Source organism: Camelus dromedarius, chromosome 15 (genome assembly GCF_036321535.1).
Source record: "Camelus dromedarius isolate mCamDro1 chromosome 15, mCamDro1.pat, whole genome shotgun sequence".
Taxonomy (NCBI): Eukaryota; Metazoa; Chordata; class Mammalia; order Artiodactyla; family Camelidae; genus Camelus; species Camelus dromedarius.
In genome coordinates this window covers 30,971,974-30,994,282 of record NC_087450.1, presented here as the reverse complement: position 1 = coordinate 30,994,282, position 22,309 = coordinate 30,971,974, and the positions used below count along the sequence as shown (strand labels likewise).

The following is a 22,309-nucleotide window of genomic DNA, read 5'->3' as shown; positions in this document are numbered from 1 at the left end:
TCTCTGTCTGTCTCTCTCATTTAAGCATCAGTTGTCATTTTCTCTCATATGTTCCAGTTGCACGTGTTTCCTGTTTTTCATCCCACAGTGTCTATCTCGGTGACTTATACACAGTAGGAGGTAATAAGTATACTTCACAAAGTAAGTATACTATTCAAAGGATCTAGTGACTTGCCCTCACAGGGCATGTGTATTTTGAGAAATGACTATTGGAGATGCATGGAGAGGACAGAGTTCTTGGGGTAACTACTGTGTATCTGGCACCATGCAAGAGCTTTCCCAGTGGTTACATCATTCAATCATGGCAGTATTATCCCCATTTTACAGATAAGGAAACTGAGTCCCAAAGATATTTTATACCAGCCCAATATCATCCAGCTAGAAAGTTGCAGAGTTAGGATTCAGATTCAGAATGGCCTCACTGCCTATCAGGAAAAGAGAAGTTGAGAGACCCACCCAGCATCTCAAATCACAACACAGAGGCACCTACAACTTCTTCTATATAAGCCATTAGCTGCATAGATAACCTTGCGGGGTGGAAGCCTTCAATTCTTAGAAGCCCAAATCTGTATATCAAATTGTTGTGGACGTATTTCTAGAGATACCAACAGTTGATTCCTTGTCATGTTAAAACTATACTTTTGTTAAAAGTATAATTTGACCTTCTGCTGCTCTCACCCCATCTCCAGTGGATGTCCCTGATACAAAGACCTTCTTTATATCTTCTTCCCCAGCTCACAGCAAACTCACTTTAGAGATCTGCTTTTACTTACAGACCCCTTTCCCTTTCTTCAACCCAACAAAGTAGTGCAGTTGGTCATAGGAGATTTTTTTTTCTTCCTAAAACTAACAGCTAGGTCTTTCCCTTGACTCCCCTCCCCTCAGATAGGTTTTATAGAATTGAGAAAGAGAAAAAAAAAAGGTATGTTTTTAGGGCATTTCCTTTCTTGGTGTCTTTTGAGTTTCTGGAAGAGATCTGTGCTCCTACCCCAAGGGAGCCTTGGTCATACCATCCTGCCTCTAAATCAGTCTTTCCCTGTCAGCCACTGTGACCTCTCTGCCCCTGTGTTCCCCTTCTCACCATGAAGCCTTCCTTTCCCAGCCCAGAGGAATTTGGGTCCAGTCAGCAGATGGAGATTTCCAGCTCATAGGTCTTACATTTGGCATAAGGTAGTCACGGGCAGCCATGTGAAGTCAACTCAGCACTGCTTCTTACCAGCCCTGAGACCCTGGGCAAGGGACTCACCTTTTTTGAGCCTCCATTTCCTCATACATTTAGAAAAGTGGGTTGATGGTATCAGATGTCAGCAGGGTTGGCATGGGCAGGGTTCTTGTCTCTCAGGATAAAATGGCAGAGGACACCCCAGGCAGATGCTTCCTTCCCTGATAGCCAAAGCATGGTTCCCAAATCCCTCTCTAGCTTCATGATCGGGGTCAGACCATCTTGGAACCTTGATCACTGTTTAAGATTTAGAGAAGTAGTTGTCCACCAGAGGCCCTGCAAGGAGATGTTTGGCAACATCTAGAGCCATTTTTGCTTGTCAGAACTTGGTGGGTGGGGTTTGCTAACAGTATCTAACGTACAGAGGCCAGGGATACTACTGAATATTCTGTGAGGCACAGCACAGCCCCAACACAACAAAGAATTATCCAGCCCCAAATGTCTGTCCAGCTCCAGTGTGCCAGAGGTGAGAAACTCTGGACCAGAGGGAGAACGCATGGCCTGCTCCTTGCCCTCTTCCCTCCAGGCCACAAACAGCCCCTTTGGACTTCCAGCAGCTGGTAGAGGAAGAGACTTTCCGTGGAATTTCTCCCAAGTCCCCAGTCTAGTGGAGAAATACAATAAGGTAGCCTTTGATCCAGGTGCCAAGAGACAAGGGCTGTGTTAAAGGTATTCTGCCTGAGGAGGAAATGCTGGGAGGGGGACCACCCTTAAAATCAGGGACTACCAGAGGTGCTCACCTCTTACCATTGTTCTCAAGGTTCTGGTCAACACAATCAGAAGACATCGGTTACAAATATAATCACTGAAAAGGAAAAGGTAAAAAGGATCACTAACTCTAGATGATTTAGAAAATCATGAGGAGTCAACTGCAAAACTCCTTTACAAAAATGAAAGTCACTCAGTATAGTGGCAGGGCTCATAATGGTAGAAATCAATGGCTCATATATCCATATGCAACCTGACAGGAGATATAATAGAAGAAAAGACCCTGTTTCCAATAGGAATTTGAAATATAAAATAATAACTTGGCTTATTTAGAAGTGGATTCAGTGGCAGTTAACATTTAACCCCAAATAACAGTGCTTTAAATAAAATCCAAGTTTATTTCTTTTTCTTATGAATATCTTCTGGAGGTGGGCAGCATTGCAGGGGCGTGGTCCTTGTCTTTGTGGTCGAAGGTGGCGGCTAAGACTCCAGACATCCTCATTCAGGCAACAGGATGGAGGAAGGAAAGAAAAGGAAGGGTAAGACTCTCCCTTTTAAGGAGACTTCCATGCAGCTGATTGGCCAGAACTTAGTCACAGAACCACACCCAGCTCTATCTAAGGAACGCTTTGAAGTCTCGTTTTAAACAGCATCACTGTGTGCGTGACTTGAACGAAAACATTCTCTCACTAAGGCAGAAAGGGAGAATGAATATCAGGACAACCAGCAGTCTACCATGAAATGTAACAAGAATGTACAAGATCTATAGGGAAGAACTTTAAAATCTTCCTAAAGGACTCAGACAAGACTTGAACAAATGGAAAGACAAACAATGTGGTTGAATAGAGAGACTCAACATCATAAAAGGATCAATTCCCCCTGAGTTAATTTATAACTTGAAACATGTTCCCCATAAAAAACATCACTAGGAATTTTTTTTTAACTAGGCAGATGATTCTAAAGTTCATATGGAAAAATAAACAAGCAAGAGTAGCCAGGAAATTTTGAAAAAGAAGAAAGGGCACCAAATCTACTGGCTGTTAAAACGTATTGTAAACCTATGATAGTTTAAAAATGTGGTACAGATCAATGTTATAGGGTGAAGAGTACAGAAATGAATGCAAATATAATGAACATTTAATACCATTATTTGATAAGGGTGACATTTCAATCAATGAGGAAAAGATGAAACTAGTCAACATATGGGATTGAGGCAACTTATTAGATATCTGGAAACAAAGTTGGATCTACACTTCACACCTTTTATCAGGACGGACTCCAGTTACGTCAAAGACTTATGTTTATAAAAGGGAAACAGAAGTATTAGGGAGAAACCTTGGGAGAATGCTTTTATAACTTTGAAATGGGTCAAATAAAGCCTTTCGAATTAAAACCTAAACAACAAAAACCATAAAATTACACAGCAAATCAATTATATAAAACGTAAATAAGATTGGCCTGGCAAAAACCACCATAAACAATGTCAGAAATCAAAGAGTAAACTGGGACAAATATTTGCAATTCTTAGCCCCCACAAAGTTTATTTCCTAATATAGAAAGAACTCCTAAAAATCAATTTAAAAACAAATACCACAAAAGGAAAATGGGCAACAATTTGCAGGAAAAAAATACAGAAAAAAAATATGAAAAATGCTCAAACTTACAGAAAAATTTAGGAATATACTGAGAGAGAATTTCTACCTATCAGACTTGGCAAGTTTAAGTAGTGGCCTTTCTGACCTTCAGGGGCCATTCAAGCTGTGCTAATCTTTTCTGTTCCAAAGGACAGGAATGTAAGTCAATAACTCTTCCTTGGGACTTGGTTTCATATGGGGAGTTGGAGTTTAGAGACACCCAGACAGTGGAGGGGGAATCTGAGGAAGATTCCAAGCCTCAGTGACAGGACGGTGGGAAGAAGGGAAGAAAGGAAGGAAGGCTTTGGCCTGGTGCCTTCCCTCACCATAGCAGAGGGGCCGCTGTCCGTGCTAGGCCCTGGTAGTCCCCGTGGGCCTTCAACAGGGGCAGCTGCTTTCCCCAGGGAGCGGAGGACCAGGAAGCCAAGGGCTGGTGTGCATCTGGGCTGGGGCACAGGCAGAAAAGCAGGAGGTGAGGAGAAAGAAGACATTCCACCTTCTTGTACCCTGAGTAGGGGCCCCGAGCAGAGGGAGAAGCTGAGCCTGCTGGGCCAGAAATGCTGAGTCGTAACTTTCAGAACAAGGGCAAGATTCACGCTGGCCTAGAACCTTCTGTGTCTCTTCCATTCATACACAAGAGAGCAAGTCCTTCCTGTGACATAACCAAGGCTCCAAAAGAGAGTGCTTTGACCAATGGCATGCAGGATCTTGATCAAGGTGGGGTTCAGGTCCCAGTCCCACCAGCCCCCTGTCACCTTGCAGAAGTCACTTACCTTCTTCCGGCTTCCATGTGCTTATTTCTGCCACTGTCCTGCAGTGGCAGTCTTCCTAACTCTCAGTGTTGCTCAGAACATGGATGTGGTTTATAGACCATCAGGCGCTTTCCACGTGTTATTGTTACTAGTAGTGTGAATGTTGCAATGGTGATCGTGGTGCATGGATGTAAGTCTTAGAAAGGCAACTCTAGACTAGAGAGTGTGTAACTCAGTGGGGCCCAGGGGTCAGCCTCTCACCTGCTCAAACATCTGCAAAGACACCCAGCTCCCTCTCAGTTTCCCCTTGAAGGAGGGGGATGTAAGGGTATTAAAGGCCTGCTGCTCTCACACACCTTATTACAGTAATTCTTCACAGCATCAGGATTGTACCATCCCAACCCGACAGATAAGGTTACAGACCAGCAAGGTGACTGCACCAGGATCACACCCCAATCATGATTATAACCCAGACCGCCTGCCCACAAGTTGTATTCATCTCACTGCTCCCCTAGCCAGAGCCAAATGTTGACCATACACGGTGGCCAGGGAGGGGACTTGGGGATCCCTGGTCCCAGAGGCTTGGCTGGTCAGGCGCACTCTTCTTTCTGTAGTTCCTGAGTATTTGCTTAGAGCAGCACATTTTATGTGCTTTCTCTTTTGTCAAGAAGTCCCAGCTGTACACGGAAATGGGGCCATGGGTGCAAGACAGGCCAGCCCTAGAGTGCTTCCGGCCCCACCTTTGCACTCAGGCCTGGATTCCTGATGGTGGCTGGAGTTCAAGTCCAGATGTCAGCAGGCTTGTGAGAAAGGCCACTACTGCTCTGGGTGCAGGGAGAGTCGGCCTTCTTTGCAAGACCCCCACCCTCACGCCAGAGTGGCTACTGAGAGAGACCCAGGGTGAGGACCTCCATCCAACAGTCTGGGTCTTTCTGTGGGACAGGTCTGGTATGTGCATACTTGGTAAGGAAATTCTTATCCCGAGCCTTAGATTTTATACACAATCTTACGTGGAACCCCAAACTGCCAAACAGGCCATGTAAGAGCTTCACTGGCTGAGGCCGGCATGCCCCTGTGGCCCCCACTCCCTGCACAGAAGCACCCAACTCTGTAGAGCCTGGTTATTGCAACCAGTGTCTCTCTCTTCCTGCCACCAGGGCCTTCCCCCACCCAGCCTGCTTGCCCCTAGGAGAATGATCTTGCAAATACTTTGTGCTGGTGTAGGCCAGGCTTCCATTGCCTGCAGCCCCTCAGCCTGAATTTCAAACCCATCTTCCCGGTGTTTTAGGCTCTTTGTGGTTGGTTTCAACATGCCTGTCTTGCCTCACCATTTATTGGGACCCAGTTCTCTGCCTTTTGCATTGACTGTGTTGGCCTTCCCCTCCCCCTCCCCCTTTCTCTTCATGGTCTATCCAAACCTTACCACCTAGCCAAGCTTCTCTTGAGAGCACTGTTTCCTCGAAGTCCTCCCTGCCTGCATCAGCCATCAATGGTCTCCCCCACTGAAACATAGCAGTACACATAGTCAGCGCCCTATAAAGTCACACTGGATTCTTGCGTGGTTTTTATCTGATTCACTGATGCTAATAGGTATCAGTTTTGTCCCTCCAGCTGATCTCCATAAACTCATGAAGGGAAGGGCGTAAGTTGCTTCTTTCTCTCCTATCAAGATAAAAGTTATATGAATTTCAGCATTTAGTAGGGCTTCAGTAAATAGCTGCTGCCTCTTTTAAACCTCAGCTGTGTTGAGATATTCCTGAGGTTCCAGAAGCTCCTCCCTCATGGAGGCACCTTTGAGGGTTGACCCCTTGGGTGAGAGCCCTGGTCTGAGGTTGATTGTCAGCAGTTCAAGCTTCTTCAAAGATTTTCTTTCCTGTAGCAGATTTCCCTGAGGTGTGCACATCTGTCCAACTCAAAAAGACCATCCTGGGATGAGTGAAGCATTAACCATGTGGTTCTGGCCCATCTTGTAGGGATTTGAAACTGGACAACATCCTTCTCGATGCAGAAGGTCATTGCAAGCTGGCCGACTTTGGGATGTGCAAGGAGGGGATTCTGAACGGCGTGACGACCACCACATTCTGCGGGACCCCTGACTACATCGCTCCCGAGGTAAGACTGTGGGTAAAGGGCCACCTCCTCCTACTGTCAGGACTGAGGCCTGAGGCCTGCGTCCATCCCCATATGCCGAGGTCATCTAGCAGTACTAGGGGGAGGCTCTGGAAAACAAGGATGGATTCCAGGGAGGAGGGAGAAAAGGAAAAGTAAAAGGCTTACTGATTTCTGCATAAGAAGTGGTGGTGATGAGGAGACAACGGTGAACTGAGAGTAACAGGTCATTCCCCAAATCTGGGCAAGTCCTCCCTGAACATCCTCCCTCAGCCCAGTCCAAAACTACCAACGAACCTAAGACCAAGAGATGCTGTTGAGTTGTATCATTATTTTCACTTGTTAATAACCAGAACAAAGGAGTGCTATTGATAAAGGCAGCAATTAGCTTTATCTACAGTTATTTGCATACAGTAAAGCCAAGAATTAGTTGCATTTCTAGTATAGCGCTGATGCTGTGTAGCCGGCACACTAGATCAGCAGGACGAGGACAATGACTGGGCCTCATTTTAAGTGGAGATCAGAGACGTTCATTATGAGCCTCGCCAATGGGTTGCCTTTCATGAACGTTGTTTGGATGTTTTATTCATCCTAAAGTGTTTGCCTCAAATTTCTCCAGGTCAGTCTTGCCTAGACTGAGACATACTTAGTGTGATGTGATTCAGATTTAAGACATAGTCTGTCATAGAAGCTTAATAAAATGGTCTGGAGGGTTCTGACACATGTGAGATAAGAAGGAAGTACCAGCCCCCTTCAGGCATTGTCCATGGTGGGTAGGGGTTAGCACATTCAAGTGTCATTTCTTTCCAGGGAGCACTGTTTGAGCACCTGCTAGACACAAAGCAATGTGAGAATAAAGAATAGACTAAGATATTCATGGCTCTCCTAAAAGAACTTTATGTCTAGAGAAGGTGACAGATAAGTAAACAAGTAAGCAGAATCAAGAGGTACACAACACAAGATGGTAACCTCAGAGATGATGGAAGTGTGGTTGAGTTGAGTTGTAGAGAATCAGCAGGATTTCCTTTGGTGGTACGGGGTGGGGAGCACTCCCGAAAACAACAGGAAGGGTCAGAGTAGGGGTGGGGTGAGGTGGGGTTTAACATCCCTGGGCTCTGAGTTCTCTAAGGCAGGGGCTGTGTTTATAATCTGGGTACACCCAGACTCCAGAACGCAAATCAGGCTTTTAGTAATGGTTTGTTGAATGACTAAATGAATAAGAACTTGTCATCCAACATGAGCAAAGAACAGGAGATGAGAACATCCTGGGCCTTTTTTTAGGAAAGGAAGATAGTGTGGCTAGAACAGAGGATTTCTTAGCACTCTTAGTAATGAGTGAGATTGAGAAAAAGGACTGAGGAAAGTGGCCTGTATCGTGTAGGATCTGTGGAATGATTAAGGGTTTCCCTGTGGAGGGAGAGACATCATCAGACTTGTCTCAGGAAGAAGACGGGCAATCACAATGCAGATCAGAAGGCAGAGAGTCAAGGAAGGACGATTGAGTCTTTTCATAACCCAGACAAGACATGAGGAGGCCTGAGGAGAATCGTAGAGGGAGGGTGGTAATAGGTAAATTCTCACTGGAACCTTTATCTTCTAAAACATCTGAAGAGTAGTGATTTCAGTCTCTCTCTGCTAGTATGTTCCCCTAGGAAATCACTGAAAGCAAGGGCTTTTGATCGGACCTGCTTTTTCACCACCCTCCTCATTTCCTCTTTAAAATCAGAATGCTTGGTTCCAGGCCCTCTGAACTGATGCCAGAGTCAAAGGGTTGATGGCCCAGTGTAGTAGTCGAGGGCCCAGCCCAAGACAAACACTCACTTTATGATGAACAAAACACCCACACAGCTTTCATGAAAGGCAATCTCTTGGTGAAACTTACAATAAACAACTCAGATCTCTGTTTACAGTGGGGCCCAGACACTCTTCCTTCCCATCTGCACGTGTACCAGCATCGCCACTCCACGTGAAATGGCAAACAATCCCTGGTCTTACTGTAGGCAGATTCCACTGATAAGGGTCTTGCTCCCTTTACCAAGGGCCATTGGGAGGACTGAATGACATCATGCGTCTAAGGCATTTAGCATAGCACCTGGCCCATAGTAAGTATGGGGTCACTGGTGGCTCCATCACAGCCACCTGTTGCTGTCCAGTTAGGCAATGGGGTGGGAAAAGCACAGCCCTGAGAGTAGGGATTCCAGGCCAGACCTGATCTCTAATGCCCCCATGTGACCTCTATCAAGTCACAAAATGTTTTTGACCCAAATGGGACTAACAGTTCCTGCCCCACCCACCTCATCAAGCTATTTGGAGAATCTAACAAGATAAGAGAATGGAAATGCTTCAGAAAGTATAAGCCTGTATTCAAACAGGAAGGGTTGTGAGGCGCCTGGCTAACCCCGAAACCAGAGACACCTTCTGAGGTATTAGCCCTTCCTCAGGGCTTCTCTTCCCACCACATGCCCTTGGCTGACTCCCATGGCACCCCCTCTCCTTTCTCCACACCAGGCCCCAGTTTCCCAGCAAATGGCAGCCAGCCCTGAGTGATGCTTGACATCATCAAGCCCAGTGCCGGCTCTTTGACCCCTGCTCTGACCTGTCAAGGGGTTGGCTGCCACACCAGGTGCCCTCCCATGGTGTGTGGAGCCTTGCTGCTCTCACCAGCTCCATTCATGACAAGGCGTTTAGGAAGCAGATAATTAGGGCCAAGCCCCAAAGGAATTTTATTTAAAAAAAAAAGCCACCTAAAACAGTAAGGCTCTGGAGGGGCCTGGGGAAGGGTGGGCAGGGCTGCTCTGTGGTTTCCCAAGCGCCATCCTGTCTGAGCCCACACAGGGCCACCTGGAGGCCACCTCCCCACCACACTGGCGAGGCACAAAACTCAGCTGTGCCACCTCCCCGAGGCCGAGGGGTGGCTACCTTAGCACCAGGGCCCCCGGAGCCCAGGGAAGAAAGAAGCACACCCAGGAAGATGCCCTCAGTGGGCACACATGGCAGCCAGTCTCCTGAGTGCTGGAACTGGGCTGGTCACGGGGTAGATTCAGAAAAATGCTAGAGCCCCTGCCCTCTGGTGGCTTATGGATGCCCTGGGGAGACACTTGAAAAACATAACTAAAATCACAGTAGTATATGGAAAGTGTCTGCCAAATCTTAGGGATAGGCAAAGGTCTTAGGGTATCAGAGGATTGGAGAAAGTTTGGAGAAATCCAGGAAAGCTTTCTGGAGGAGATGAGTGATAACCATGACCTTGAAGGTGGTACCATGGTGGCCCAGGTTGGGGCACTAGGTCTTTCAAGATTGAAGGAGGCGCTAGTTTTAGCTTTGGAACATAGCAGCGTGACTGGCTTCTCAGCGGAGCTTGTGACTCTGACCTTCCAGACACCATGTGCTGACCACCGGGCTAAGAGACCAAAGGTACTAGCCAAACAGGTTACGAGCCCAAATAATTTGAAGTTGGCTGCATTTTCTGACATTCCTCTTCACTCTAAATTCAGAAGATTCCTAAAATGTGCTTTTTTTCAAAATGTTTCTGCCCATCTTTTTATTTACCATTTTCAAAATGTTTCTGCCCATCTTTTTATTTAATCCCAAACAATCTGCAATCTACAATCTCTAGAAGGGTGTTTTGAGTAACCCAAGGAAAGCCCAGATACTCAGGCTCAGCCTCTTCTTCCATCTTGGAATCTGAGAACCTGAGAACTGAGCCTTGTTCTGAAACAAGCTACCTGAGAGGTTACCTGCCTGAGGTGTCCTGCAAGCTGGAATAGCCTTTGCCATTTTGGGGGGAGTCCTCAAAATATACCCTCTTTGAGGACATGCACTCTGATCGTGATTCTCTCCTACATCCTCACTTTTTTTTGGAGCTCTTTGTAGAATTATAGCACTGAGAGCAGCCAGAGATGTCCTCTTACCCACCCTCCTGTTTCTGGGCAGCACCATGCCCAGTCCTGCCCTGACTGATAAAAGGAAAACATCATTGCAGGATAGAAACATCACTTCACAATCCCTTCCTTAGTGGTGGGAACAGCTCAGCATTATTTCTGCTCTGAGCCACACACACCTCATTGGCCTGCTGCATCCAATATACACCTTGAGACCAAACCTCATAGAAGAAAAATTGGATTTAGTGGCACCTTCCAATTATATAGAGCTCTATATTTTGCAATAGGCTTTCAAAATCATCCACCTTAATTAAACTTGTGAGGTTAAGCTGACAGTCTGAGTTTCATCTGAGAAATGAGGAAGTCAAGTGACTGGCTTGAGATCACCCAGAAAATGTAATGCCAAATGTGGGGTGAAAATGGGTACTTCCTGGTTGGTCTTCTGCCTCCTTCCGGCACACGGCCAGCACTGCAGATAAAATTGGGATAGGGCAGTTACTTGGTTTTAAAAATGCAAGTCAGGAACTTCATCCAATGCTCAAGCAAAGAAACAGCAATTTGTTCCCCCGGAGGACAGGCTTTGGGTGTCAACTAGGGAAAGATGGCCACCAACAGAGTGCCTCCCAAATTCAGTTGTCACTAATTTGCTGGCTTAGAACCTGATTTTTTGTAACACAGCTCCGCTATGAAGGAGCGAGCTGGAATTCAAGATGCGGGCCTCCCCACAGGAAGGTGCGGTGGTACAGGCATGGTCCTGGGGGGCAGCCTTTGGTGCCCTGACGCTGCCATTTCCTGAACAGATCCTGCAGGAGTTGGAGTACGGCCCCTCAGTGGACTGGTGGGCCCTGGGGGTGCTGATGTATGAGATGATGGCTGGGCAGCCCCCCTTCGAGGCAGACAATGAGGACGATCTGTTTGAGTCCATCCTCCATGACGACGTGCTCTACCCAGTCTGGCTCAGCAAGGAGGCCGTCAGCATCCTAAAAGCTGTGAGTTGTCAGCCCTCGCCTGCTTTCTGCTCCCTTGGCCTTCCCACCTCTGCCTGTCTGTCTCTCTCTCCTGCAACCCACTCCTCCTTTCTCTCTCTTTCTCTTTGTCCCAGCTCTGCTGACTGCTGAATGCCAGGGGTAGGGGGTGGCCACCCCCTGAGAGCCCAGGCCTACTGTAGGGAGAAATGGGGCCTGGGACAAATTGCTCTTCTTGTGAGAAAGGGACACCATGTCTGTGTTTCCTGGGGAAAGTTCTATGCATGTGCGTGTCCTCCAGTACTTCAGTGGGGACAGAACCAACCCTGCTGTGCTCGGATCCCCCCTGCTGCTGATACTCTGGGGGCTGGACCCTCCTTCTTTACCTGCCACTCATGGCCTGTTTTGCTCTGGGGCCCGTGACAACCGGGGTGGGAGGTGAGTGGAGGAGAGAGGGGGAGAGGCATTGTGCCCCTGTGTCCACAGCAGCATCGCTGATCAGAAGTGTCCACTCAAGCTCTCTGCAGCCATGCTGAATTCAGACACATAATAGGGACTGTCCCCATCCCTGCAAATAGTCCCTCACAGGTGATGATGCTTAGTACTTGCTCAACGCAGCCGTTGCTGCAATAAGACAAGTAAGTGGTTACCTGCCCCCCTTAGGAGGAGGCCGGGGAAGCTGAGGTGTAGGAAAGGTAAGCAGACCAGTTTACCTGGGAAAGGTCGCCCTACTGGTTTGAGGCAGGACCAGGGTGACAGCCCAGGAACATTGACTTCCAGTCCAGGCTCCTTTTTGCCCATCAGAATGCCCCAACGTTCAGAGGGGGAGAGAGGAAGAGAAAGAGATGCCACAGTCGCAGAATCTGCCGTATCCAAATATCCACTTTATTTTTCTTCTTTTTTCATCAATTTCCAATAGTTACCTAATTATGTGTATTTTACAAAGAAATGTTGTATTATTCTCATTAATGGGAAATTAAATTATTGGAAAATAGTATCACTTGCCATAATTAATTAACATACATCATCATATCAAAATGGTAAAAAGACCTAAAATCATTTTGCAGGTGTCTCGGGGGACACGTACGATATTTTGGGAAGTGCCACCTCAGAACAGGCTGCTCTTTCTGTAGTTCATTTTGTCCCTCCTCCTCCCTGCTTTCCCTCACCTCATTCCTTCCCTCTCTTCCTCATCTGCTTCTTTCTCTACCTTCTCTCCCACCCATTCATTGATTGAATGAACTACTATGTGTTGAGTGTTTCCTGTGTATCGGGCCTCGTGCCAGATGCTAAGTAAGCATTGGTGAACATAACAGCCATCAGCCCTGCCTTGTGGAGCTTGCGATCTGGCGGGAGAAGATGGGGCAGTAAATACAAAACACATCCGTGCGTGGTCACAGTTGGGATTAGAGCAGTGAAGGAAGCAATAGAGTGTGTTCACTCATGCGTTTATTTATTCAACACATACTTACTGAGCATTTCGTATGTGCCAGGCACTGTGCCAGGTGCTGGCTAAGAAAAACCTGTAGCCTCGGAGGCAGCCAGAACTCCCCCAGCAGAGCTGGTCACTCACCCTGAGCACTGAACACCAGCTTGAGTCCCCTGCACCCCACGTGGGGGTGATTTGCCATCCCAACACACACACACACACACACACACACACACATACACATACATACAGACACACAGACACACACACACACACACACACCCTGCCCTGGAGACATTTGGCAACATCTGGAGATGTTTTTAGTTGTCACAACTTGGGGGGGATGGTGCTAGCTAGCATCTAGTGGATAAAGCCCAAAGCTGCCACTGAACATCCTGCACTGCACAGGAGACCCCCAAACAAAGTATCTAGTCCACAATATCTTTAGCGCAGAGGCTGAGAAACTTTGACCTACAGAGATTCAGAAGCAGGAGATCATGCCTGTGTCAGCTGGTTGGTAAGGGTAAAGTCTCCGGGAAAAGGAAAGAGCCTCTGGCCTGGGGTCGGCTTCCTGAGACGTTAGAACCTGTATGTTTATCCATCACCCTGATACTTCCCCTTCCAGAAGTGGGAGGACAGAAAAAGCTGAGGAAGTAAGGAGAAGTCTTCTATTCCTGTGGCCTTGGAACACTTCACTTCCTCACATTGTCACTTGATTCTAGGGCCAGACTGGATTTTCCATGACTCTGGTCACTGAACCATGTCTCTGAAGGCTGCTGCCTATGTGCAGAACTCTCAAGAAGGCTATATGCATCATAGAATTACGCAGTGCACAACCTGTGCAACAGTAAGTGGCGGTCCTGCTGCCTCCCCTCCTCAGCACCGTGCCCTGAGGCCCAGCCTTCAACCCCCTATTCAGTCGTCTCAGTGTTCTGAGCACACAAGGGGAGCCAGGCACTGAGCCAGGTGCTGGGAATATGGGACTGATTCCTAGATCATAAAGCTCACCAAGGAAAGGAGATGTCTAAGCAAATTATAATTCAAATAAACAAGAAGCATGGGGTCTCAGATATCCACAGAGGGGTGAATCTGGACAGGCTTCACAGAGGAGGCAGCATTTTGACTGGTTCCTAGAGGATACTTGGGGATTGGAGAGAGGCCTTCGACCTGGGGGATAAAGGATGCAAAAGGTCAGCAAGAGAGACCGGATTCAGACTGAGTAGTTTCTGTGTGCCAAACTTAGGGGTGTAGACTTTATCCTGTGGGTGATAGTAATCGGGTTGTTTAAGCAGGGGTGACCTCTGCCAACCACTCGGTTAGAAGGATGATGTGCATTGGCACCATTCCCAACTCACGTTCACCAAGCACTCCTTCACTGTCTTATCTGTGGCTCTCCCTTCTCCAGTAGCATTTAGTCCGGGCTCAGATGCTTTGGTTTCCAGGTACCAGGCAGGAGTCAGTGAGAGGCTCTCCCTGCCCAAGAAAATCTCCCTTGCTGATAAAGCCTGAAATGCTATCATTATAGATTTATTCATTTGGATTATAGTTTGTCCTCTTACATTCCTTTGTTTAAATCCAGACTCAGCCTTCACCCCATGAAATATAACACTCAGTCTCTGACACACAGGCACAGGTACAGCCCTGCCTGTATTTGGGCAGCTATCAGAAACACTTCCACCTACCAGCACTGGGTTTTTTTTCCGATATACACCTGCTCGGGTAAATTAATATTTTCCATCAGGGCTGACTCATTGAATAGGAAGAATAATTTCACCTGGATGTGTGAGGATCACAAGACACCAACCAAAAAGTATAAAACACATCCATGTGGTTTTTATAGACAAGCATTGAGAAATAATAAGCCTTTCTTTTTCTTGTTTTTTATCTGTTAATCTATGTGGGTATTTTGTGTGAGAGATTACAAATTCAATTTTTTTTAAAGTAGGAGGAAGAAGAGGAAAGGGGAGGAGGTGCCTTTGATAATTTACCTTAACTGTTTTCTTTCCTTACCTCCAGAAGGACTGTTGAGCTCTCAGTGTGAGTTTATCAGACTTTAGTTGCCCTGATGAGAAGCCTTGAGAATCTGAGGAGAAGCAGGGAGTTGGAAGGAGTCTGAGTTCCTACTCCTGGTTTGATACCTTGTTGGCTGTTTGTCCTTGGCCAAAGAGAGATTATAAAGTTAATTAACCTCTCTGTGCCTCAACTACCTACTTATAAAATAGGGATAATAATAGTATCTTAGAGCTTTGCATTTGGATGAAATGAGTCAATGCATATATATACTGGTGTCAAATGGTGGCTGGTGCAAATTCTTATAATTCTATAAGAATTGTAAACAAGGTCCTACCGTTTAGCACAGGGAACTATACTCAGTATCTTATAATAATCTATAATGAAAAAGAATATGAAAAAGAATATATGTGTCTATAACTGAATCACAATGCTGTACACCAGAACCTAACACAACATTGTAAATCAAGTATACTTCAATTAAAAAAAAGAAAGAGCACCCTGAGGGGCAAAGCCCCTGAAAGTGCAGAAAACAGGCTTGGGAGGGGATACTGAAGACGCTGCCTTGGCTGCCTTCCATCTTTCCCTCGCAGCCTGTGCCTGCCTGCTGGACCTTTGTCCCTGATCCTGTCTCTGTCCCCATCCCCACAGTTCATGACCAAGAACCCCAACAAGCGCCTGGGCTGTGTGGCAGCGCAGAATGGCGAGGATGCCATCAAACAGCACCCATTCTTCAAGGAGATCGACTGGGTGCTTCTGGAGCAGAAGAAGATCAAACCACCCTTCAAACCTCGAATTGTAAGTAGGCCCCGAGCCCGCTCCCCACTGAGGGGCAGCCTGCTCCCTGAGCACAGAGGGAGGGTCTGGGCACTTCTGACAACCAAGCTGACCAGGGCAGGTGGTCACCGAGGGGCCCTAGGAAAGAGTCTCGATGGCCTTGGGAGTTGACTGTTGACAATACATAACTGGGAGCTGTCACCAAGATGATACCTTATTTGGGACACAGAAGAACATTTTGATTTTAATACAGAGTTATTTGATCAAAAATTATAAATGATACTAGCTTTCCATGTGTGGTAGAGATATTGTTTCTTTATAGGTAACTTTTTTAACAAGTCAGTTTAAAGAAAACTATTAACTAGATAACCATCGCAGTAATTATGTGGAGTGAGCACAGAGCAGGAAGCTGAGACTCAGAGACTGGCATCTGGGGAGGACTGTCCCTGGGGCGGCGCATGGGGCCAGCTCTGTAAGAGGCCGTTTCTTTAGGCCATGTCTCTGCCTTCCCTGGCCCGCTCTCCCTTCTGACCTCTCTCTGGCCTCAGTACACATTTCCTTCCAGGTTCTTGGGACTGTTGTGATGATGCCATTTGGGGGAGGGTGCAATAAAGCGGTTGGAAAGAGGAATAGGACTGGCGATCCGATCCCGGACTTGACTCTGAGAGCAAAGACCGTGTCGTGGCAGTGATCTGCTGCTGTAAGGAGTGTGTGTGTGTGTGTGTGTGTGTGTGTGTGTGTGTGTGTGTAGAGGGAAATTCTTAATTCTGTTGGATTCTAGCCCAATGAGGCAAATCATTCAGACTGAAAATTTGGATAGCCAGCTGGCTAGCATCCTGGGAGTGAAGGGAGGCATGTAGCATAGGAAGCTACTGGGCAGAGCCCCAGAGCAGTGGGGCTGGGGTCTCGGGCAGGGAAGACCTGGAATCATCTGGTCCACCTGCAGTCACCGCACATTCTGTCGGAAGACCCCCTTCTCCCTCACTTCCAAGTACAGGAAAGACCCTCCTGTGCTTGGGGAATCATGAGAGAGGCATTCCATTATGTTCTGGAAGGTTTTCTGAGGAGTGATGATTAAGAGTGCTGTGATTCTCTGAAATGTTCTGTGTTGGGGGTAACTCTCAGCTGAAGGGTGTGGTCTGGGCCTTGGCCAGACAAGACCATTGTAGATGGAGTTCCCTGGACACTCAGTCCTGTCACCATTTCTTGTTTGCTTCCTCCTTGGGTTTTTATGATTTTTGCTGGCTGGCACACAGCTCAGAACAGGCTAGACTCAGGTTCACCTTCCCTTCCTTGTCAACATTACCCCCACTCCTGCCCCTCTCCCCAGGCTCTGGGGCCTACTGTGCTGCCGCCATGCCGGGGGTTTGGAGCAGGGCTCACCGCACTTACCAGCTTGCCTGAAGGCTGCCCTCCCCAGCCTCAGGGTCTCTGCAGGTGGTCTTTAAGGACAAGATGAACTGCTGAGATTCCCCCAACAAAGCCAGGGGAGGCAGGAAACTAGAGGCCAGACAGAGGAGGAGAAACTAAAGACTCACATCTCTGGGGGAAATGTTGTTGTGGGTTTAATCTAGGTTAATCAACCCAAAGAAAATTGGGAAGTAGAGCCATGTAAGGAATCCAGGCCCAACAAAAAGGAACCCAAGATGAAAGCAGGGACCCATCAGCCAATGCAGGTCTGCAAAATGCTGTCAACTCCAGTCCAGACTCCAGGTCAACAAAAGGACTTGATGCTGGCCTTGCAGAGGGCTTGGGCAGGGCTAGAGGAGCAGCCCCTCCTGGGGTGCAGGTTGCAGGTGACAGGTAAACCCCGGGGACCATCAACAAGAGGTGTAAAGGGGAGAGAGGGCTTGGTGGGGCAGAGGCAGGCGGGAAGTCTTTACTGAGAGGCCATGTGGGAGCAAGGAATTCGAGAAGATCTTTACAATAAAAGGCATGAGGAAGTTTTAAAGGATGGGTTCATAGGGAAGAGTCTCTCACTGGAGTAGATCAGCGGCAGGACATTGCTCAGATCCAGTGGAGGCGATAGCTCTGAGGTGGCAGAAGTCCCGAGAAGCTCTGGTCTCCAAAAGCTCTTCCCAAAGCCTGAACACTGCTAGGGCTTCCTCGCTAGGGCCCCCACCCTCAAGTCTGAATTCAGAGCCCAGTGAAGGTGCAGACCTGAGAGAGGTGACCCTTTGAACAGTACCTGGCTTCCCCAGAGTGAGGGAGGGGTGGAAAGGACAGGTGTGAGGTTTCTGTGGGCCTGTGGGACAAGTAAGGAACCAGACACAGGTTGGGGGAAAAGTGAAGTGGGACTCAGAGGCCGAGCATGTGACCCGGTTCACTGTGGGCAGGCCTCATCTGGCCCAGGCAGGCAGGGATCACCGCAGAGCTGTCCCTTGGCCAGGAGTATAGGTGCTCCTGTGGGCAGGGGGATAAGGGACCCCCAGGAACCAGCAGTAGCAGTATATCCTGGGTCAGGAGGTTAGGTGGGACTCCCTCTCCACCCAAAACACCAGGAACATGTGTTTCTCTTTCTTGGGTCTCTCGAGGACCCCCAACCCAAGGGCAGGACTATGCTTGCGTCCTCTGCTTAGGGCCTCAAGTAGGTTTCTAGGGGACATCCAGGAGCTCCCACCAAGTTCCAAACTGTCTTAGCGTTCCTAAAGAGTGAGTTCATCGTTGCCTTGGAAATCACCCTCTGTGCATGTTCCCGCTCACCCCTACAGACCTCCAGAGTCATCCTTGGCACTGCTGGGGGTCAGAGGAAAGGGCGCTTATTTGGTTGGTTTGAAATCGGTTCAGAGAAGAGAATTAGAACATCTAAAGGAAGGATAAAAAGGGAAACTTACATTGTGCAAGAGGTGTTTCTGGTCACATTTGGAGCTGAGTGATACTGATTCTACTGAGTCTCAGCTATATGGCGGTAAAGATTTAGTCAGGTTATTGAGATCTCTGATCACATTATATCCTTAGAACTAGAGATTTCTCTCCGGAGATATAACCAACTTGGAAAAGAAAAGAATGGTCTTCAACTAGTTAGCAAGTTTGAAAGGTGTCCTGAAGCTATCCCTTAACTGAAGACTCTTTCCTGAAAAATGTTAATGGCACCACCTGAGTCATCTGTGGGCTTGTGTGTAACAGATTTTAAGTTGAATTAAAGCCCACTGCAGTGATGGACATAGACTGTATTTCTCATCTCTGAAAGCCCTTCAGGACCAGTGTGAAAACTCACACAGGTGTTTATAAGCCATCACCTGCTCTAACCAACTCAGGATTCACCCCGGAGGTGTATGGTCCTGCCTGGCTGGCTCAGATGCCAGCAGTGAGGACGGCTCAGGGCTCCAGGGCCAGTCTCCCCGCTCCAGGGCCAGTCTCCCCCACAGACAGAATAGATGGCCCCACACAAGAGGTCACTGAAGAGACACTAGGAAATTGAGGTGGGCCCCCATGGAAGCCATCTTCTATTCACAGGACAGGGAGTTCCAACACTGGATGGGCTCTCTTTGGGCCTAAGGTGTCCTGTGACTTGCGGACACATCAGATGCCTTCTCAGGAAAGCAGGGAAAGAAAGGTTTTGACAGAGGGAGGAAGGAAAACTGGTTTGAAGACTGACATTGGTAACAACTTCCCAGAATGCTGGGCCACAGGCGACAGTGTGAGTTTCTTATGATCTTAGGGACAGACTCTGGGTCAAAGATACTGTGAGAAGGGAGGGGACAGGTCCGTGAGCAAACATCTCCAGCCTGACACCTTGGTGATGGCCTCAAGGAGACAGTTGGCATGTGTTTCAGCAGCAGAGAAAGCAAATGCAGACTCCCCTAATCTCATCAGGCTGAAGGTCCCCAGGGCATTCAGTCAGGGGCCTGGGGCCCAGGAGGGGACTCTGGGTCTCCTCTGTCTTGGGCTGACTCTACTTACCCCCTTCCCATTCCCTGTAGACCAAAATGCCACCCATCCCTGGAATCCTGCTGAGGAACTCCTGCTCCACCCCTCAGATGGCCCTGATGAATCTGAGCACCCTGGGGGTACATCCTGCCTGTCTGATTCAGGGAGAAATTGGTTTTGTCTGGTGGTGGGTGCTGGAGGTGAGGCTGAGTGAGCTCATGTCATCCAGTCTAGGCATTAAGAAGAACCAAAACACAGTGACACGTTTTCCAGGACACCCCCACTCCCCTGGCACAGAGGAGCCCTTCTGTGGCTGGTGGGTGCGGTGAGCTTGCACTCTGCCCAGGCTGGCTCAGCTGGAGACCAGGCTCCCTGGATCCACCCCAACAGGGGCTGACTCTGGCAGGAGAACAGCTCCCAGGCCTGGTTTCTGTCCCCTCCGTGGGAAGCCTCACCCCTCTAAAGATACCACCAAGGAGATTGTCCAGATTTGTAGCTGGAATTTGGCCTCTGGACAGGTTCTATCACACATGTAGGTTGGCCGCTGTCCCCTCCGGGCCTTTGCCTTTTTGAGATGTTTGCTAAGCTGAGATTTCTGCTCCCTGGCGCCTAAGCCTCCTTGTCTAACCCCTGCTCTGACTCACCAGCTGTCAGTAGTCCGACTGCATTTTCACCCCTTCACACTAACCCAACCCCAGGACATTTTTCAGTGGCCTCTGCTTCTGCGTGGAGATTTCCTTCTCATCTTCCCTCCCGCTCTCTTATCTTGTCTATTCTCCCTCCTCTACTTTCCCTTTTGTGCTCCTCCTGTCTGCCTTCTATCCACCCACATGCTCAACTGATTTTGCACAAGTGATGTGCCCTCAACACCAAACTAAAGACTTGGTGCCACCATGCACTCAAATCAGTTTTCTGGCTTGCTTCAAGGTGAAGCACCCCTAGCAGAGGACGGGCAGGGGAAGAGAAAAGCCCGCAAGGCTGGAGCTAAGACCTTTGATGCTGGAAAAAGTCTCCAAGCTTAGAATTCACTGGTCTATCCCACTGGGGATTTGGTTCCAAAATGGTGGCACCATTTGCTGTCATTCAAAGCTGCCCATTTAGCTTTTGTGTTATGGGTAGGCTGGCCTGCCTTAGGGACCAGAGGGGGCAGACGTGATGTGTTTGGTGTGGTCAAAGGGCAGTATCTGACATTGTGGATCTGGGAGGTATTTTGCTCACTCCCAGCTTCCCTCCTGTGCACTCCTCCCTTCCCCCACCACCTCAAAAGCATCAGGCTCTGAGATTACGGCGCCCAGGGCTTCAGCGCTAGAATGGGGGGAAGCCCGCAGGAGGGAGAGGTCTGCCTCCCCAGAAGCCTAGCTGTCCTCAGTGAAAGCCAAAGACAATGAGGGAAATGCTGGCCAAGTAAACTTCTCTTTGTGTACGTGTTCTCTCTTTTCAAGTTTGCTTCAGTGTGAATGTCCCTCTTTAAGGTAAGGCCTCCAGAGTGGGGAGTCTCTCCAGGTAGGTGAGCCCTCAGGCCTGGTGACATGGAGGCCCCTTTCAACCTCATAATCTGTTCCATCCAGCCATCCACACTGCATGGTGGGACCCTGAGGGAGGCCTCTCCTGCATGCTCCTGCATGACTGGGCTGTGCTGAGAGAAAACTGGGAAGTGGGCCTAAGACCCTCACACTCTCAACACCTCAGCAGCCGGAGGAAGAGCCCTGCTCAACAGGCAGCCCCTTCCCCTAAAGCCAGCCCACCGGCCTGGGGACCCTGACAGCATGGACCATGAAGACAGAGTCCCAGAAACCCTGAGAGGCTGTCCTCATCTTCCACCTGATAGAGCGGGAACAGGGCCCAATCAGTCCTGGCAGATGTCAGTGAGGAGCTGGCCTGTATCCATGCCAGAGCAAGAGCCCTTAACCTCCAAGAGCCTGCAGCATTCCTCCAAGAGCCAGAATACTGGCCCCGGGCTGGAGGGCATGGGAAAAGTCCAGGAACATGTTTTTGGTAGTTGGCCCAGTGGACAGGGCATTGGCTTTCACCCCAGAGACTTGGGTGGGAATAAAATTGCTATCACAGGATAGGCATGTGAACTTGGGAATTTACTTCTGGCTTCCTTGAGCCCCAACCTTCTTATCTGTAAAATGGGAATGAGAATATTGGCCCATAGAATTACTGCAGGATTAAATAACAAACCTAAGATGCTTTGTGCGCTCTAGATTCTCAATAAATTTTAGTTTCTTTCTCTCCGTTCACCGCCCCCAACCTAACCTGCTAAGCCCCTCTTCCACTTATCCCAAGACTCCAAGAGTTAAGAGTTAAGGATTGCAGGAGGTGGTGTGATGTTTGGAGGCTGGGAGGTGGAATCAGTTACAGCCAGGTTCCAACTGGGAAAATAGGATCTTGGGAAAGTCATCTCATCTCTCTGAGCCTCAATCTGCTGATCCATGGAATGGGGACAATAATATCTACCACAGTGGATTGCTGTGAGGAGGGAAAAAAACTAATGATATAAAAGGATTAGGACCATCCTGGATACACAGTGAGTGTTGGGCATGGTACTGATGCTAATAGTGATGGAGACAGTGGGGGTCTAAGCTGAGGGAGGCTGGACTGGGCAATACTCCTGTTCCAAAGGAGAGGGGCCAGGAGTTCAGAAGAGAGATGACACCCTGCAGTCAGGGAAGCAGCCATCCATGACAGGGCAGAAGGGCATCGGTAGACTGGCAAAGAACACAATTCAGACTCTGCCAGAGAGCCTCCTGAGTCTAATTCTGGCACAGCTGCTGGTCTGAGCTGGAGGAGACTAGAAAGGAGGTGCTGCAAGACAGTGACTCACCCCAGATGCCAGTATTCCCAGCCCTTTTGCCCCTTGGAATACCCCCAAAGGTCCTCCCATTATTCGCCCTCCTTTTATGCTGTGAGCTTACGACCTTCACCATCACTGCCTTTGGTCTCAGCAGT

The 22,309-nt window shown here is 48.4% G+C and overlaps 1 protein-coding gene across 4 annotated transcripts in view; it reads left to right on the top strand.

The window, feature by feature from the left end:
- Nucleotides 1–22,309, top strand: part of PRKCE (protein kinase C epsilon) — a 472,047-nt gene that overhangs the window by 432,560 nt on the left and 17,178 nt on the right. For 3 of the 4 annotated variants that reach the window (XM_010997167.3, XM_031466941.2, XM_031466942.2), the window contains 3 exons: nucleotides 6,290–6,428; nucleotides 11,107–11,295; nucleotides 15,362–15,508. In XM_010997167.3, the coding sequence (XP_010995469.1) occupies nucleotides 6,290–6,428; nucleotides 11,107–11,295; nucleotides 15,362–15,508 (475 nt within the window). The remainder of the gene's footprint in view (nucleotides 1–6,289; nucleotides 6,429–11,106; nucleotides 11,296–15,361; nucleotides 15,509–22,309) is intronic. The other variant, XM_064494525.1, reaches the window with a different exon arrangement.